The sequence below is a fragment of the Crassostrea angulata genome, chromosome 8, assembly GCF_025612915.1.
Source record: "Crassostrea angulata isolate pt1a10 chromosome 8, ASM2561291v2, whole genome shotgun sequence".
Classification (NCBI taxonomy): Eukaryota; Metazoa; Mollusca; class Bivalvia; order Ostreida; family Ostreidae; genus Magallana; species Magallana angulata.
In genome coordinates this window covers 24463681-24483016 of record NC_069118.1, presented here as the reverse complement: position 1 = coordinate 24483016, position 19336 = coordinate 24463681, and the positions used below count along the sequence as shown (strand labels likewise).

Genomic DNA, 19336 nt, shown 5'->3' with positions numbered 1-19336 from the left:
AACCAATTTCTGTATAATTTCCGTTATGATAACCCTCTTTATACAGTAATATAGGCTATACATGTATCTTAAAACGATACATTGAATATTATTGTTTGGTTAAAAATGAATGAAGAATTGACTTACATCCAATTCGAATAACAAAGAATGCTAAGATTTTTATATCATTTTTAATTTACATCACTAATTACGTTGTATTTTTGTTGCAGTTTCATTTACTTCAGAATTAAGTACATACCTTTTTGCCAAAGTAGATACACTTAGTAGCCAAAATTGAATAAAATTTAATGAATAAAGATAATTGAAAATAATTCGATACCTTCAATTAACAAAAAGAAGCCCGTCTTTCAATACGTTTATTTCTAACTGCATACTGAATAGAAAATGCACATATACTTTAACACATATTATATAGTAATATAAAATCCATATTTGTTATAGTATATGACAAATGTACTTATTCAATTGAATATTTTAAAGTTCTGTTAGAACGCATTTTTTTTTCTTTTTTTAATTTACGAAAGTAATTAAACGCGGGTAATAACTTGGAAACTTAATATTTTATGGCACTTAATCACATACCTTTTGCATTTTGCCATTCTAAACACGCCTGTGTAGTAGTACGAATTGAAACAAAACTTGCTCTATGAGTGATACATTACATGCAAATCCTTCTTTGATATTATTTAGTTACTATCGCCTTTATATTACCATTAAATAGTATGTAAATGAACAACAAACATTGTTCCCTGATAACAAATTATGTTTTCTGACGCTGTCACTTAGAAATCAAAGTACTGAAGTACTGTCGGGAGTTGATTTATTGAATAATATCAATTTTAAAAATTAACGATAATTATGTAATTTTGCCTGGCAAGTAGTTTATAATCTGTATTTGAATTTCGCACATTTTTATAATATGAATTTTCGAAATTTTCCGACAAGAATTTCGAGAAAACTCCGTATGAATCATGTTGTGTAATGTTTAAAGATATGATTTATTCCATCAAACTGTTATCAGTAATCGAAATGTTTCTAAAAATTGTACACGTCTGGATCCAACTTGCAAGCAATATTGAACTCTAATCTCGTTCAACCAGACGCTCGGCTGTCTCTGTTAATATCAGACAACCTCTGCCTGTCGGAGATTTACGGAGACAGCCGTCTGGTTGAACGAGACTATATTTAACTCTGGCGTAGGAAAACATGCAACTACAAGAAACAATTAAATTGTTCGTACTATATAAAATCTGACTATTTTCAAGGTATTTATAAATATGTTCTTTTGAAAAACAATGGTACAGCATACAGTACACCGAATGTATCTATTACATTCAAGATCTACGTCTTGTCAGCGGTGATGATATGTGCTTAGGTCCAAACACTGTTTCACTTTCGGTTTGCCAGAGTAACTGCATAGGAGAGTTGATTAAAATCAACTCCGAAAATATAGAAAAAAAAACTTAAAGAAGAGAGTTTATTTTTTGTTATTCATGTACATGTACATTAGTTTCATGTCATTTATGGTAGTGAATATTCCCTTTCATAAAAAAATATTTCTATGTTAAATTCTCTTGAAATATATATAATTATATTCAAATTAGGGTTGCATATTTGTAAATCACAAGAAATAAAATGATGTTTATCATATCAACAAAAAGGCATACAAAAACCAAAACCAGGATTAAAAAAAGAGCCAGAACAAAATCCAACTTGTTAAATGATATAAGTTGAGCATGATACTGAAAAGTAAATTAGGACTGTAAAAGGCATATAGCAAAAAGATGAACACAACTCATTAATAAGCACCGGCATATGCGAATATACAACTTTCGATTTCATCACATTCGGTGAAACACCTAAAGCTCGTAGCTGACGTGTTGAATATATGTATTCTCTCAAAGTCTTAGATTTTGTCCGTTTAATCGTTGTCTTATGAGCACGTTTTGTTTGAAAATAATGCATTAACATGTGTGTTTGATTTTACTATCTCTTAACAACAGAGACGTGCGTGAAATTTAATAATTTCAACACGAAAACGTAACGGGAGGTGTGACGCTTTAGAGGATCGTTTGAACCGATGTAAAAATTCGTGTGTACATTTGTTCCAAGTGAAGCCTACATACATGTACATATTGTGTGTACAATTTACAAGTGTTTCGAGTTGGTCTTGTACTTTTAAGGACTATACAATCTTGCTAGCTAATTCTTATTTCATGTGTTCAAAATAATGATATAATTGAATGATTAAACATATATTTTACATTATATTGCACACAAAAAAATTCAAAATCGTAAAAAAATGTTTTGTAATTGTACAAACGATTTTCAGAATCGTTCAAACGAAATTCTTAATTGCACAATCGAATTTATTCACTTTTTCTCGCCGTAGTAGAGTTGAGACATCTACAATAAATGCTCTAACTGTTTAACTTAAAGATGTCTGTGGCTTATATAATCGACTGTAAGAAAAAGCGGCGATGAAAGTGTACTATGGTGGACAATGCCTGTTACGAGTCGATTTCGGCTTCAATAGATCGATAGCAACTAAAAGGCCCACAAGGACACTATGGGTCCCGATCAACAGTTGTTTGATGCGAATCCTTAACACCAAGTAGGCCTGAGAAGAAAAACCACAAATCAACATCCGATAGATCTTCAAATTCGGAAGAAAAGAAATGGCGATTAATTACATATTAAGCAAGCTGAGACATTCTATCAACCGACAGTCACTCTTAATTATGGAACCTGCATGGAAAAAAATCAAGTCACCTGGCAGAGAAAGGTTTTCATAAAGATTGAAACAAGAAGACACAAGTGTGATCAAATCGAAAAGCTAAAAAAAAGACGCAATAACGGGATGTAAAGTTGAAGTTAAATGATTATGCAAGCAAGCAAGCATAGTGCAATGATAACAAAAATAAATATCAAGCAATAAAAGACTTTGTTTCCAACATAATTACTAGATTAAATAAATGGTTCGTAGAAAACGGATAGTGCATAAATATTGCTATTAAATTTAAATTATGGTACTGATGGACATGACCCTTCGTTTTCACAAGACCTCTTTATAGCATCAAATACAGTACCATTGGGACATTTAACTGCAGAAGCTACACCATCCTCACATTTATAATAAGCATCACATCTTTGATGATATTGATAATTTCCATCTGTTTTTCCATTGCATGATGGCAGATAACCAAAGGAATTATATTCGGAAGGTATAGCATAACGATGAACACATTGACCTTTGTACACGTAGGTATATTCATTCCACTCTTTATCTTTTGGACAATCCCCGGTCTTTATAGTCCTCCTGTTCAGGCAAATCATGTAAAATGAACTGAGATTCCCTTTCATTGGTTGGGCCCACAATCCATTTTCTCTGTTTTCGCATTTTGGGAAACGATATTCGCATGGTTTGCAGTGAGCAAGTTTGCATAGGTGATAGAAATACCTGCCTGCAGAATGAAACACCAATTTGGAATAAATCTTGTTTTAAAAAGTTTTCTGTACAAAATAAGAGATGGATAAATAATAAATAATGAATTTACAAACAATATGACGAGCATTTTACATGCTGCTATTTTTGCTAATTTTTACAAGTTTAACAAGTCCGTAAAATTAAAACGCTTAATTATTTACAGCAAAAAGAAAAAAATGCACCGATTATTTTTCGAATACTAATTCATTGGAATATTTATTTAAAATTGTATAAAAGTTAATACTACTGGTTGATATCAATTTAACGCATATTCAAATTCGTAAAGATGTATAATAGTGAGTTTGTCTATAAATTCATAAGAATTCACAGCAGTAAAAATAACCCGTAATTCAGTATTTGTAAATATTAATGTTTTTTTACATTCCCATTTTGGCTCATAGCGTGTCCCACAAACGACCTCTGTGTAATTTTCACATTGTAGTGTTTCCTCTGAAAACATAAAAGGGTAAGGACACTCGTGAAGATATGGTGTCTTCCAATTTGACATCAAGTGGTATAAACTGCTCCGTTTGGAACAATCATAGAATCTGTGACAATCACTGGAACTTCCAACAACAAGATTCGGATATCGAACACAAATTTCCGCAATATTAGAATCTAAAAGTATACAACAAATCAATTCAAAGTCAATTCTAGAATCAAATGGAAAAAAGATAAACTAAGAATACTAGTTACATTAATTTATACCATACGTGTTGTGTATAATACCCGAATGGTAGACCTTTGCTTTATCAACTGGTAATGCTTTATGATATTGCTGAACTATTTTTGACACAGCCTCTTGCTTCAACGCTTAAGTGATCTATTTTCCTGTATATACCACATCATTATATCTCCTTCCCAATTTTTTTTTAAAATTGATGTGGACTAATTTAGAAAACACAAAGGAAACACCTGTAGGTATGTTGCTAATAATACTTCAGATATTGTTAGCTATCAGGAAACTAATCCTGACAACACGATGAAAACAATAAGAGTTGGTTATATTTCTGTACACAAGAGCTTACCAAAATAATAACTCCCAAGACTTGAATTTCTCTGTCACTAAGCAGCATTTATCAAACATTTTAATTTCGAATCATTAGTACATGTGTTTTTTTTTAACGTCAACAACTGTCCCGTGTTCTAATCAATTCAAACTAACTTGCATTAGCAACTTTGTGTTTATCAACTAACCTGACTAGTGTAGTCTTCAGTAGTTTCATTTGAGTGATTAACATAAAAACAATCAGCAATTAAAAAATATTTTAAGGTCTCTTGCAGTAGAACTTTATATTTGAACAGTTATAAACTCACCATTACCAGTTTTTAAAAGTATTGCTGCACATAGAAGAATATTATAAGCCATCGCATGTATTTCTATTCGTTTCCAATTCAGCAGTTTCAGATTACAACTTTCATTTGGTGTTACAATTACAGAATTTACACTTATAAATGAATGGTTCTTTACTTACTTGGTTTGAAAAAGTTCTATAAAATGATAAGAAATGGATTTATCAATTGTTTTGATCGATGTATCGGGTTTTTTTTTTATTATTGCGCTACACAAGAATTACGCCAAAATGTAACTTGTTATAGCGTAAAAATCTACTGATGAGTCCGCAGGGCAAAAGTGCTAGAGATTAACGTTTAAACAATACGTTTGGTTTTTTTTTACTGATATCTACCCACTCAGACATATATTAAGAATTTAGATTGTTTTTAATTATAAACTAGCATATAAAGATCGGTGATCGATGCATCAAAAGAAAATTGACTGGAGAACTTTCTCAATGGGCAAAGGGCATTGATGAAACAGATTTTCTGATTTTTTTTTTTTGGCACATCGAACAATGATGGAATTCATTTCTTATGATATAATAAAAAAATTTAAATCATAAAATGTAAAATGTCTTTCGTCAAAAATGTAAATAAAATTATTGAAACAGCGCGTATAAGTACACAACAATAACAGCAACAACATTACAAATGGATGTGCATATGCATTTAGTTGATGCAGAGTTACTACGCTGAATTCAATAGATTGAACACGAAAACAAGGTTGTAATCCCAATTGACTTAATTAGTAACGAAAGGCATTACATGCGATGGTATATTATTCTTCACTTTTCAGCATTTGCTTACAGTAAACTGGACCAATTTAAGTATGCAGCTGGGCATAAACGTATCAATGGCACGTGATGTTATACAAAAATAGTTGATGTTTCGACAAAAAATAGTTTGTGTATGGTACTTCTTTAAATGTTTTGGTAACTTGAAAGCCAGTGTGGATCTTTAATGTGTTTTATACATACGTATACTTTATTGATAAAGACAACTTTTTTATATAATTCATTCATATCAAATTGATTTTTCTTTTGTAAACTGGGAGGTATTTTATGTCTGTAATTTATTTGTTTGATCATTGCAGAAATAGCATTGCAGCATCTGGTTGTAATTTCTCAGGTTGACATCTCCCTTCTTTCCTAACACAGATCTGGTTAGCTATAGACTAAAACATGATGAAATTTTAGCTAAATAACATCCAAAATGTTAGAAATGTTTGGCCATCAGGTTGAAGACATTGCATTGTCTATGTCTCTACATTTTAACAGTAACATTTATTATGAATAGAAAGGGATAAATTTATGATATCAATCTTATGAACGTAAATTATTTACATTACATGCAATATATATATATTTAAGCTTTTAATACCAATATACTTCAAAACATACCTTAGTAACTTACGTTTTCTTTTATACTGCAATATGTCCGCCAAGAAAACAAGAACATGGGAAATACGGACCCCGACAATGTATTGATTTGAGAAAAAAATCAATTTCCGTCACAAAAATGGACGAAATTTATTCCTTTTTACAAAAAACGTTCTGTTCTCATATGTACAACCAAAATAAGGTCTCAAGCTGTCTTCTTTCAAAAACTATATGAAAGGTTTATGTTAAAGTGACAAAATAACTAAGAAGCCATTTGATGCCTAAAAAGTGACACACAGGACAATTCACTGTGCCCTTGATCTTTGATCTAGTAGCAATATAATTTATTATTACATATATTAAATATAAAATGCAACAAAAATGTGCAAAACACTAGCCTACTCTTGAATACATACCATTAGGTTTGAGTCCTTGATTATACATCCCCATCAAGATATTGTAGGCATCTAAAATGTCATTGTGTCTGCCGTTGCATTCTTTCAAATTAAACCCTGTCTTTTTATGAAGAACCCTCGTAATATCAAGTGAATAATGAAGGGAACAGTCTCTGCTCTCTCTGTTAAAAGTTTGATATTGCCTATAATCATTTTCATATAATGACTGAGAACAGGTGCTGGGCAAGCACATCAATGTTAGACAGACTATCTTAAAAAGCTGCACATGCACCATGTTGATCGCTTTGCACCTATAATGAACAATCCTTATCTTGCTTATTGAAAGTAATGAAATGTACCCTCTGCATTGGGCACGTTCTTATCAACATTTTAAAATTTACAATCTACTTCAAACTCATATATCATTTCGGTTTTTGAATACTTTCCATTACGTTTGAACCGATCCAAAACTTAAATGTTGCGACATTTAATGCACAGGTAGTATCACGGTGTTATAATGAAAGGAATATTCATAATAAACCAGTATTGGTTCCCGTTATTTTATTAGAAATGAATTAAACTTACGTTAGCTTTTGACAAGGGATTTTGAAGTATTAAGCGGGCATTTTACAGCAATTTCGACCCCCACCCCCTTTCACATTTGTAGTAAGCGTCAAAAGGTCTAGTGGGATATTAGTAATATCCGTCAGCTTTTTCGGCGCAGTTTAATTTTCTATTACTTCATGTTTGGTTATTTTTTATAGTGAATATTTATTCCATATTTTTGTCCTTTGGTGTGTGGGAGTTCACATCTAAACATATTGAACAAGGCAGCAGCATGCTGTTTAAACAAGAGAAACATTATAATGCATTTAATTATTGCATAAACATTGAACAGAAGCCCATGTCAACCAGGCATATAAACTATGAATCATTAAAAAAAACCTTATACACTTTAAGCTTGAAAAAAGTAATAGAAATGTCATTTAAAAGTAATTGAAAATACAAGTAGTTATTATGTTTCGTGATATGACTTTTATGTGATATATGTTTTCCTCTTGTTTTATCACAAATGATATTTGTTAACATTTATTGTGTCTTCTACTTGGGCGTCTGATGATTATGTAACTAATTGGTGTTATCTCTGAGCCAAGATTCTTCTGCCATGTTTATTTTTTTCACTTTATTTTCATGTATTAGTATAGTATGATTCTTTTTATTGCGTGGATCTTTTTATTTTATCGCCCTGATTTTTGATATGTTTTACTATTGGGGGTCAGGATATTATGCAATATACAGCCAAAGACTTTACAAAGTAGTAAGTTGTTTTTTAGTCTATGCAAAAAAAAACCATTTGTCATTTACTTCAATAAATGACATTTGTTCATTTCGATATGTTTGTTTTCTCTATGCTTAACATAAAAAACTAAGTGCATTTGTTTGTGGGGTTTTTTTTTTTCGTCATTTACTTCAATAAATGACATTTGTTCATTTCGATATGTTTGTTTTCTCGATGCTTAACATAAAAAACTAAGTGCATTTGTCTCGGCTTTAAATAACATAGGAATATAAAGATATTTTTAATAAAGATTTGAAGGAAAAAAAGTGATCTTTGATCGACACCAATATCTATGTCCCCCTTCCTAGTTCTAAGAAGGGAGCAGGCTTGGGGCGAATAACATTGTAAGGTAATGCATTACCTTATCATTACTTCATGAATTTGGGCATTAAATTACCATTACCATTACTTTATTTTCTTGAAGTAATGCATTACATTACCATTACATGAGTAAAGTAACGCATTATCATGACCATTACTTTGTGAAATGTAAACATTATGTTTGAAAAAATACAGCTAAATGAAGATTTTTTGCAAATGTTTCAAACATAAAACACTCTTTTACATATTTATAAGTTCATGTTCAGTATCAGGCTCAAAATTAATGACTTGTACAAAATTCACTTTTTATCTGCTCAATATATAACCATGTTATGACATTATGAACAACATATCACATAAGTAAATTGATATTTATAGACTTGGCATGGTACAATATCACCTGGAAGGAAGGGCAAATAGCTTTGCTTCTATCAGTCGGTTGGTTGGTCTGTCAATCAACAGTTTTCGTTCATTTTCTTCGCAAAAGATGAACATATTGAAATGTTTGAAATACAGGTTTATCATAATAATATATAGGTCAAGCTCGATGTTCGGTACAACTGAATAATTGCTGATAGAGCTATGCCTCTTGAACGAAAAAAAAAAACCTCAAATCATTTGCAGTTTCCGTTTATTTTCTTCGTAGAGCATACAAATATTGGACGTAGAAAAAAAAAATAATTTGAATCTTTGTTCATTTTCTTCAAAGAGGATACATATATTGCAGTAAAATTTGGAATAAAGGTTTATCATGATACTATCTAGATCACGGTTTTGTGTTGGGTACGATGGGGTTATTTTCGATAGAGTTATGCCTCGGGGACTTAAAAAAATTGCATTTTTGTTTCTTTTCCTTGCAACGGTTGTACTTACTGATATGGAATTTGGTGTACATATTATACATAATGTATATAGGTCAAGTGTAGTTCTGAGTACGATTGACAAGTTTTTGACAAAGTTAAGTGCCTTGGACTTAGAAATCCAATCATTTGCAGTTTCTGTTTCTTCGCAGATGTTTCAATTACCGTATACCCGGTTATTTTCGCGATGATCTAATTCTCGCTATTTTTGAGATCTCTTTCAATTCGCAAAATATTGAATACGTAGAAATTATATCTTATTTTATTTTCTAAAAGAAACTTTTAAAATCGCAAAATGACTTTCGCAAATTAAAAATGCTACAGGTTTTCCCCATTTTCGCACATTTTGTGACACGCGAAAAAAAACCGGATGTACAGTATTAGCGGTTTCTATTCATTTTCTTCCCAGGTGTTTCCAAAAGGGGAGGGGCATAAGTGTTTTACAAAAATCTCTTGTTTCTGTAGAACTCGTTTACTTCAAAACCGTAAATTGTTTATCCACTCCATTTACTAAAATCTATGTGACCCGGTCGCATTGGTCTGACAAAGTCCTAATTTATTCCGGTTTAAATTCAGGATTTCAAAATTTTATTATGCTAAATGCTAGTAATTAACCCCATAAGAAAATAAAAGATTACCGATTAATATAATTAAGTTATTTACAATATTTTTCATGACGAAGAAATGCAATTGACGGTCTTCACACAATTAACTGCAAAAACATGAAAAGTATAGGGGTAAACATTTGTCAAGAATATCATCCAATATTATATTCTTTAAAGGATGGAGACCCCGCCTGTTGCCCAGTTCTGCACTCAGGGATCATGGTGTAAACAAACCTAAATTTACATTGTTTGAGTATGCATTTCTTCAACACAAGTGCAGCCTCTCTTAGCAAAGAGCTTTGGAGAAGATTTCTAGAACATCATTCTTAAACATTTGAATAATTCTTGAATTTTCTTTTTAAAAGAGGATGTGACCCTTTTATTTGAAAATAGATCAAATTTACAAGACATTTCACCAAAAATGCTGTTTTCCAGGTTTGCCATATAGATAAAAAAAAAAAAGTCGAAGATGTGACAAGACAATCACAGAATCGACAACCAAAAAGACTCGGCTGATCTCTTAGCTCAAATGAGCTAAAACTGTGTATGTAGCTAACTTGTTATGTCAAGTGGAGAGCATTTTAAAAATATATTTACACTATATTAACAAATACCGTTTAATTACATGTCAATATATATAGAGACCAACAACAGATTTTAATTAAAGCTTCAGATGACAGTAACTTTTGTGCTAATGTCATTTTATAATTTCAATTGTAATCTGCACGTATTGAAATAAATTTGGAAATTACATATTAAGGACATGTATGAAAACAAAAACTGAAGTACAGTTTCCAAATGTAGAACAATATGATTTGAACGACGGTATTGATACAACACCGCTTAGGGCTATATCTATCTATCTATCTATCTATCTATCTATCTATCTATCTATCTATCTATCTATCTGTCTGTCTGTCTGTCTGTCTGTCTTTCTGTCTGTCTGTCATCATCTCTGTTTTTACAAAGTTCTATCATTTAATGCGAATTTATACAAAAACAATATAGCTACATGTACATGTAATAGTAAAAAAATTACTAATGGTGATCAAATTTGATTTGTGTAAATGAAAATGTGTATTTTCATGAAAGTACTATGTTACATTCAAGGGTGAGACTGCAACACTTAATGAGAAAAAGTTTGTATCATTATCGGTTGAGTGTGTCGAGATTTGTTGTTTCTTTGAGTTTAAGGGCTGTCGTGCATTTGTGACGCCTAAAATGATACAATTCCATTATTAAGTGGCGATTAATCAATAGCGTTTGAATATGTCGACTGTTAAGGGAATTTTTCATACACATAGCATCAGGCGTTGCAATTGTAATATTAGCTGCTGAACCACAACCACAGCTTTTTCGATCTATGGATCGTTTAATATTGTAGAACATGCAAATCCTTTACCGAACTTTAATGCTATCTTCAGAGATAAATGTGTACAAGTATTCAAATAGGGGCGTCCACTACTTTGTATGAATTGTGATGTTTATACACAGTTAAAACAATTTCAAAAGTAAATGAACTTGTTCCAGAATTTATAGATAGTCGACAATTACCACTGACTATGATACATTAATGACATTCATTTAAAATCATTCTTTTAAAAACTGGTTTGATTTTGCAGCCATTTTTTAGTATTTTATTACATATGGACAGACAAGGGTTTGGATTACTATAATACAATAGCCCTAGCGCTACATAATATTATCTAAGATGATTAAACAAAATGCACGTGATTTTTTCCTACAAATATGTAATTTAAAATAAGTAAAGTATAAGGATGAATGTTTGTATCGATGATTTGACCTGGCATTTATGCCGTTATTAATAGCACTTACATTTATTTAGTAACCCCAATTTTTTAAACAATGTGTTGTAAATATTTTTGAACTTTATACTTTTTTATCGGGTTGCATTTTGTATACGTTGGTTACTCAACTTCTAAGTCTGGTGCAATTTTTAATCAATCATCTATAATTGTAAAGGATTTAATAAAAGAAATCATTTTGAAATCATGATATACACTAACAGACCTATTCGGAAACTTTTACTGAATCTAAATAATTAATCACTGAACTTTATGTCTTCCCACGCAATTATATCACTTAAGGTACCGGTACTGTTCGTTAGGCGAGATAACTTCACAAGAAAATATATTGAATGGAAAATACAATTGTTTATTCCAATTTGACGGATTGCACAAAATAGTAGACTGTTTTTAAATTTTGAACGTTGATCAAACGACTAAAGTCCGGATGAATAATGAAAGGAATTTATTTTTGTTACTCAAACATATCTTTGAATTTATTTTTATTATTTTTAAACATATCTTTTAATCATTTATAAAGTTTGAAAGGGCGTAATATATTTATACAGAAAAAAGCCGTTGAACACAATTCAAGATTATATCATGTGAAGATAATATCTTTTGCATTTGAAAAAAAGTAAAATATTGATCTGTTGACATTTAATTTTCCACAACAATCTGTGTTTTGTCTTTTTTATCTTTAGAAACTTCACATAGCAGATAATACGCATCATCAATAAAGAGTTCTACTTTTGAACATTTTTGCTAGCATTTACTGAAATCTTTAATTACCAAAATGAATTTACAATTCAACTCAATAAACTTCAGGAAAATAGAAAACATTCCTAAAATTTTCACCAATACTTTAATAACAACACAGATCGTTTAAGAATTTACAAATTTTTGGATTAGAGATTGACTCCACCGTCCATACCTACAATAAAATATCCTTCAAAATATTAAAAACTTACACGGTTAACAGTAAAGTCATTCAATTCGAACACATATATACTGAAATGCATAACCTTTTACTTAACAGGTTCAGTTATTTTATTGATTTTTTTTTGTTAGCATAATTAACTAATTACCTCAATGAAAATTGATCATTCCCCATCACCTGGTTTCATCAATAAGTCGTCTTGCTCTTCACTTTTGTATATGTGTCCCCTTTAACTTTGTAATCCTTCTTGTGTATCATATCTCCGGAAAGGCCTTTATAGAAACCGTAACGACCAGTTGGATAATCCATGGTGCCGTGATCAGGAAATACGCTCCCAACGTGCGTCTTGGGGTATTTGTAGTCTTTCTCTTTGTTAGTGTGATACTTTTGACCCGTGGTGTATTTGTAACCCTTTGGGTATGTGTCATACTTTTGACCTGTAGTGTGTTTATAGTCTTTGTTTTGGTAAGTATCATACTTCAGACCTATGCCGTATTTGTGATGCTTAAAATCGGGGTATGTATCATGCTGTTGACCAGTGCTGTGTTTGTAATCCTTCTTATGATATGTGTCATACTTTTGTTCTGTAGTGTATTTGTAACCTTTTAGGTATGTGTCATACTTTTGACCTGCAGCGTGTTTGTAATCTTTGTTTGAGTAAGTATCATATTTTTGACCTATGCTGTATGTGTTTTCCTTATAATCTGGGTATGTATTATATTTATTATCTGCGCTGAGTTTGTTGTCTTTATAATCTTGGTAAGTATTATACATATGATCAGTGCTGTCTTTGTAATCCTTATTACGGTATGGGTCATACATGTTGCTTTGACCGGTGCTGTATTTGTAATCCTTAGTATGATAAGTATCATACTTGTTCTTTTTATGCTGGAGACCAGGATACTTTACACCAGTTAGCACAACTTTTCCTGTAAAAGTCGGATGAATGTATTCGTGCTTTCCTCTTCCTCTGAATGGTCCTACGCCCAAGAAATTTCCATCAATGCCAACTGAATGGTCATGAATATGCTCCGAAAAAAGACCTCCAGCTCGTGAACTGTGAAGCGGATGACCAACAGCTTGAATATCCATGTAGTTGTCCTTTGGATACTTCTCATTAGGGTAATATTCACCTTTTTTACCGTTTGGATATTTGTCATGCAAATGTCCAATAGGGTAGGTTTCTTTATGTTTTTCACCAGGATATTTATAAGCTGTATAATAATCAAGCGGGTTTTTATCATGATGAGGATAAGCGTGAATGCCAATGTATTTTTCGTTTGGATATCTATCATTAGGGTAATGATCATATGAATACTTATCGCCTTTATAATCCTTTTGATAATTGTCATGCAGATATCCATTTGCATAGGTTTCTTTGTGTTTCTGATCAGAATATATGTCGCCTGGGTAGTCTGTAGGATACTTGCTGTGATGAGGATCATGATAATAATTCTTCGGATGTTGGTTGTGATGGTATCCAGTTTGATGATAATGAGGATATTTATCATCTGCCGGGTATTTCTCAAGCTCTTTGTACGTTCCTTCCGGATAGGCGCTTGGATATTTGTCTTTGTAATACCCGGCTGTATCCTTATCGCTGGTCTTCGTTGTTGGATATTTAGAGTTGTCTTTCTTATTCTGAAATATGTTGAAATCGACATGCATGTAATAAGGATTGGTAACTTGTTGTCGATTCCTCCATGCTCCTATCGCCAGGTTTTGGTTGTTCAAAAAAGGGTTTACATTTTGCTGATTTCGATTGGCATAAAGAGATTGATAATAGCTCATTAGCATGCGATAATAATTGGAGTATGAGTTTCCCACAACTTCTTGGGCAGCCTGTGCGACTCCAGGTGTAACTTGTGCGACTCCAGGTATTCTATGAACATTACCATTCACAGGAATTACTCGTCCGACTGTAGATACCTAGATAAAAAATATATTCAGTGAGTGTTCTTGATGGTTTTTATGTATATTTCAATTTGTCAATTTTTTAATTGCGTGCCATACGATTTTTTAAAGAATAAGTGAGATAAAACCAACAAAAATATGCAACATTATAATGACAAGAAATTAAACCTCAACCTATTTAATAGTAGCACTGCCCAAAATGTTTAAGAGGGAAAAAATACATCTTAAAAATTTTGTCAGAATTTCCTCTGTTTTGTAATAATTATATTTTTGTATTAGCCTAATTGCAAAATGTTAAAATGTAGTAAAACTTTCGAATGTAATGTCAATAATGATTTATTTCATAGATCAAATCATTTTGGCGTTTAGAACAAAATTTACCTATGGCATTAAACTTTATAACAATCCGACTTAGACAATTTAAACTCTGGGTAATCAACATTCATATACTTTGCCATTAATTGAACAGATAAATTATCAAAGCGCACGTCACCGCATTTATTGTAGTTTAATTACACTCTTGCAAGTAACGGGCAACTATTATTGCGAAGATCTTTTCGGATAAACTAGACTATTTTAGTAAACGTTTAAAAATTGTTGCATATTGCAAACAAAATATAAAATAACAACAGCGAGAAATTAAAAGATTGCTCCACATCAGGTTTCAATCGATATTATAGACTGTATATAAGTTTGATAAAAGATTTAGTTTAAAAGTAGAAAATATGTCGTTGATCTATTACATGAAATCATACACTAATATAATTCAAAATAGAAACAACTCTTGAAATGAATTCTTTTTTAATAATGTAGTGATTAGATTGCGCTATAATCGGCATTTCAGCCGAAAGTTACAGGAAAAATAAAGGAATGCAAAATTTTGAAACCCATTTCAAATACCACGGCTTCTAGTATGCGTTTGTTTTCAAAACACAAGGTTTAAAAAAAAAGACAAGATGTTTTAGAATAATGAAGATGCAATGGAAAAATCTTTTTCCTTTCTTTTAAGACAACAAAATGTGTCAAAATTTCTATTCGTACCTTATTTGTCTTGTTATGATACAAGAATGTTCGAAACTTACACTTACATGCACGATGGATTTTCTATATATCAAGGGGCAGAACACTCTAAGTGCCTAGAACTTCTATTCAGTCTTCAAACGATTGGTGCGTGTGTGGGTTTTTTATTATTATTCTGAAAGGGTGGAATTTAAATGGAGAATGAAAGTCTGTTTTACATGCTTAGTTTAATAATTCATTTAACAATATATCAAAAGAACAGAGATTATATCATGAAACCGAAAATATTAAACTCAAACATTTCAAATGAATACTGCTGCATTTATAAAATTTTGCACATACTATGTTTAATCAATAACTGTGGAATTGTTTAACCTTATTCAAATATTATAATACCTTTAGAATTGTTAATAGATATTTTCTTTAAAGTTTGATTTTGTTAACTTTCAATTTCTGAAACTGTTAACAATATTCAATAATAAGGAGCAAATTCGAACTTGATTTACATTTGTTAAAAAACGACCTTTGAAACAAATGTTTCCCATAGCTATGAGTTTTAAAATCTAATTTTTCAAAGAAACAAGATCAGGTGAATTAAGACTGCAGATAAATAAAATGAGATGTTTGACTTACCGGTAGCAGAATGCCCACAATCACCAGAAGAGGGAACATCCTTGTGATCGGCCACCGATGGTTGAAGGTTCTGAGGAAGACCGTCGTCCTTTTATACCGAAGCCCGACTTAAAAAGTTTGACAGCCGTGTGGTACTTTGACAAATGCAGTTAAGGAATCGTCAAATCATTATATGCTATTAATTTTGGTTTACTTTTTTACAATTTGTCTTTTTTTTGGGGGGGGGGAGTTACAATGTAATATTCAAATGATAAGCGTTCAATATTGCATATAACTCTGCGTAACTTGAATTAATACAGCGTTTGATATTTAAAAGCCATGTATACGTCTTTTAACCACACGAAACCGCAGAAAACCGCAATGATACCAATAGCCATCAGTCACTTCACATGACATTTGGAAGTGTTTGATTAACTGATAGATAATTTTACATTTCTGATTTATATTTTGTTTTGCCTTATTTGAATAAAATCCGTGTGCTTAGGTGTGAAATACAACGGTGGACTACGAAAGCCGAGAAGGATCATTCGAGATTCGAGATTCAAAATACGAGATTCGAAATACGAGATTCGAAATTCGAAATTCGAGATTCAATATCTAAATTAACCAATCAAATCATGGATCTGAAACCTGTATCCTAGCAACATCAAACTGTTATAAATAAAGATCATTCGTACATGTTCTTTCCTACAAATAAATGCTATGTTCACTTCTCCCTACCTAACTAAATGATTATTTGTATTTACTTTTACACAGAATATCTAAGTAGACTAGTAATAATGCAGTGTGCTTCGCGGATCTAAGTGATTTTGTTTGCCCTGGTGCAGTCCACCTGATGCGTTTGAACCCTGGGGTATTTCACCACCAGTAATAGTTTAAAACCCGGGTTTATTCACCCCTTTTGTGTAAAAATGCGGTTATGGTAGAGAACTTCATAAGCGTAGCTATTTTTTTCTGTAGGGGGTCCTAGGCCAATTTTAAAAATGTTTACTATGTAAATTTAATAAGCTCCAATTTTCCCGAGGAGGGGGTCCAGATCCCCTGACCCCCTCCTTTCTAGATCCTCGCATGAAGATTAGTACATGTATCTAAATAATCTAAATATAAATAATCTGTCCTGTTTCACTAATAAATATAAGCTTTATGTATGCATACAGTGATACACTAGTACTATGATTATAAACAAATCATTGAGATTTTATCACATCATACGGAATTATTAATAAATACAATATTTTTTCCTTTTCCTCAGTAAACAACTTATCATGAGTCTTACTTTTGGAATTGTTTTCAATATAGAAGGATACCTACTCTCTACAAATAAAGGTAGGGATTGTAAGCCAATAAGACAAGTCAAATGTCTTTTCCAATAATTTATTTGGTACAAGTCCAGATCGTATGGAGGATCGTATAGTGGCTCTCCCGCAAGAGTGCCGTTAATGTGTACATATGGTCAACGTACATGTAATTCTAATATACAAGAAGGCGGACGTATCAGGCGGGGATCCAGAAAATTAAATTTCAAAAATGATCGGTTGAATTACATTAAATGCTTTGAAAATTGTTTAAGCTATCGCACGGGTCAAAATGCATGATAGAAGCTATGTATAGTGTAATTGGAAACTTTCATTTTATATCAATATGTAGTCTTACCTATTATAACAAATGAGAGTATAGCACAACTGCCACAAGCAATACATGTCCTTTACCGGCACCACCTCCCTCCCCATAAAAAAAATGAAACAATTGTCGTTTTATTTGCTAAAATGTGTGTGGTTCAAGATTTTTCTAAAGGACATACCCGATTAGAATTGAAAAAGAGTCGTACGTTTAAAACTAATTTTGTCAAAATTTTTAGATTCATTTGGTTATATTTTGGTCCATTTTGGGTAAATAGTTGCACCAGCGCAGCTCTAATTTATATATAATCAGGGCATAAATTCAAAATATTTTCAAAAGTTAATAGCTTTAAATCCAGTGGATGAAAAAAAGGAAAGCAAGTCGAACTCGATGAGTGCAAATACATGTGTTGAATGAATGGTACAGTAGGATATGCGCAAAAAAGTCCCGTCTACTCTTTCCTACCCTATATTTATTGGAATATTAACTCCGATTATAAGAGTCAAATTAAAAATCAAGTACGGATATGTACCTGTTTATCAAAAGTAAAACTACTCATAATTTATCTACAGGGCATCGTTATGGAGCTACACAGAAAGTTTTATATTAATTTGCCGAGCCAAATAAAAAAACCCTGGAAAACGAAGAGAAAACAAAGTGGGGACAGAATACCTGGCAAACTAATTAGGACTATAGAGCCCCCCCCCCCCCTCTTGAAATGTATATACTGAAAACAGATTATTGGAGTACAACATCCGCACACAATTTAAAGAACATTTCATGTTTCTTTTTTAATCATTTTCGCTAGCTAATGCAAGACATCACAAATACCCCCAAACCCCCTCACGGAAAAGGAAATGCTAGGTGATGAGAGAGAGAGAGAGAAGAGAGAGAGAGAGAGAGAGAGAGAGAGAGAGAGAGAGAGAGTCGATGTAAAATTAAAGCTTGCTAGTTGGTCTGCCCTACCCCAGCTACCTCCTCTCTTTTCTCCTTTTAGAGGCTTAATTATTGTCTATATATGCTTGTAACAAATCAAATTAATTTCAAATTCTAGATCAAAACTGAATTTGACACTACAAAACTCTCTGTCTGTCTGTCTGTCCGTCTGATCGTCTGTCTGTGTCTGTGTGTCTGACTCTCTCTCTCTCTCTATGTGTGTCTGTCCGTCTCTCTCTCTCTCTCTCTCTCTCTCTCTCTCTCTCTCTCTCTCTCTCTCTCTCTCTCTCATCGACAATGGCACTGATACCCTACAATACACTATTCCTATCTGGAATGGTGTCGTTGAGGTTGTAAATCATTAAATCTTCTATGGTTTAAAACTTTATGATAACCTATATTTTGACATGTCGATTATTTCATTGAATTTCGTTTCATAGCTAAAACCACACTCAGTTTTTATTATTTAGATTAAACAGATCTTTCTTCGCGAGCCGATTTTTACACAGTTGGGGCGAATACACAACGGGTTAAAATGGTTTTTTGGGGGGGGGGGGGGGGGTACATACAGGACAAACAAAATCACATAGATTTGCAAAGCCCACAGTGTTATCACTAATTTAATTGTTCATCCTGTGTGGGGTCAATTTATCAATGTTAATTTAACCATTTTATAACCACAATATAAGAGCTATTAAGACATTTATTTGTAGGAAAGAGCATGTACGAATGATCTTTATTTTG

General features: G+C 32.1%; 2 protein-coding genes across 2 annotated transcripts; both read right to left on the bottom strand.

The window, feature by feature from the left end:
* Positions 1 to 1521: 1521 nt before the first annotated feature.
* LOC128160274 (uncharacterized) lies at positions 1522 to 6915 on the bottom strand. Its single transcript, XM_052823569.1, has 3 exons — positions 6621 to 6915; positions 3869 to 4105; positions 1522 to 3464 (listed from the first exon to the last, which is right to left on the bottom strand). Exons 1-3 carry the CDS (start codon positions 6892 to 6894, stop codon positions 3025 to 3027), a joined length of 951 nt encoding a protein of 316 aa, XP_052679529.1. The 5' UTR covers positions 6895 to 6915; the 3' UTR covers positions 1522 to 3024.
* A 5740-nt stretch (positions 6916 to 12655) lies between these two features.
* LOC128160829 (uncharacterized) lies at positions 12656 to 16075 on the bottom strand. The gene is made up of 4 exons (XM_052824147.1): positions 16037 to 16075; positions 13303 to 14398; positions 13006 to 13197; positions 12656 to 12831 (listed from the first exon to the last, which is right to left on the bottom strand). Exons 1-4 carry the CDS (start codon positions 16073 to 16075, stop codon positions 12656 to 12658), a joined length of 1503 nt encoding a protein of 500 aa, XP_052680107.1.
* Positions 16076 to 19336: the final 3261 nt, after the last annotated feature.

Bases quoted from the DNA above. Each gene is read 5' to 3' on its own strand.
- LOC128160829 (XM_052824147.1), bottom strand. From the start codon at position 16,075: ATGTTCCCTCTTCTGGTGATTGTGGGCATTCTGCTACCG. The intron at 13,198-13,302 runs GTCAAAGCAACA...AACTCAGCGCAG, and splicing joins GGATTACAAATACAGCACCG to ATAATAAATATAATACATAC. The intron at 12,832-13,005 runs GTCAACAGCATG...ACAAAGAGAAAG, and splicing joins GGATTACAAACACAGCACTG to ACTACAAATACCCCAAGACG.
- LOC128160274 (XM_052823569.1), bottom strand. From the start codon at position 6,894: ATGGTGCATGTGCAGCTTTTTAAGATAGTCTGTCTAACATTGATGTGC. The intron at 4,106-6,620 runs GTATGTATTCAA...GTATACTTTTAG, and splicing joins TCAAGGACTCAAACCTAATG to ATTCTAATATTGCGGAAATT. The intron at 3,465-3,868 runs GTAAAAAAACAT...TTCATTCTGCAG, and splicing joins CTATGAGCCAAAATGGGAAT to GCAGGTATTTCTATCACCTA.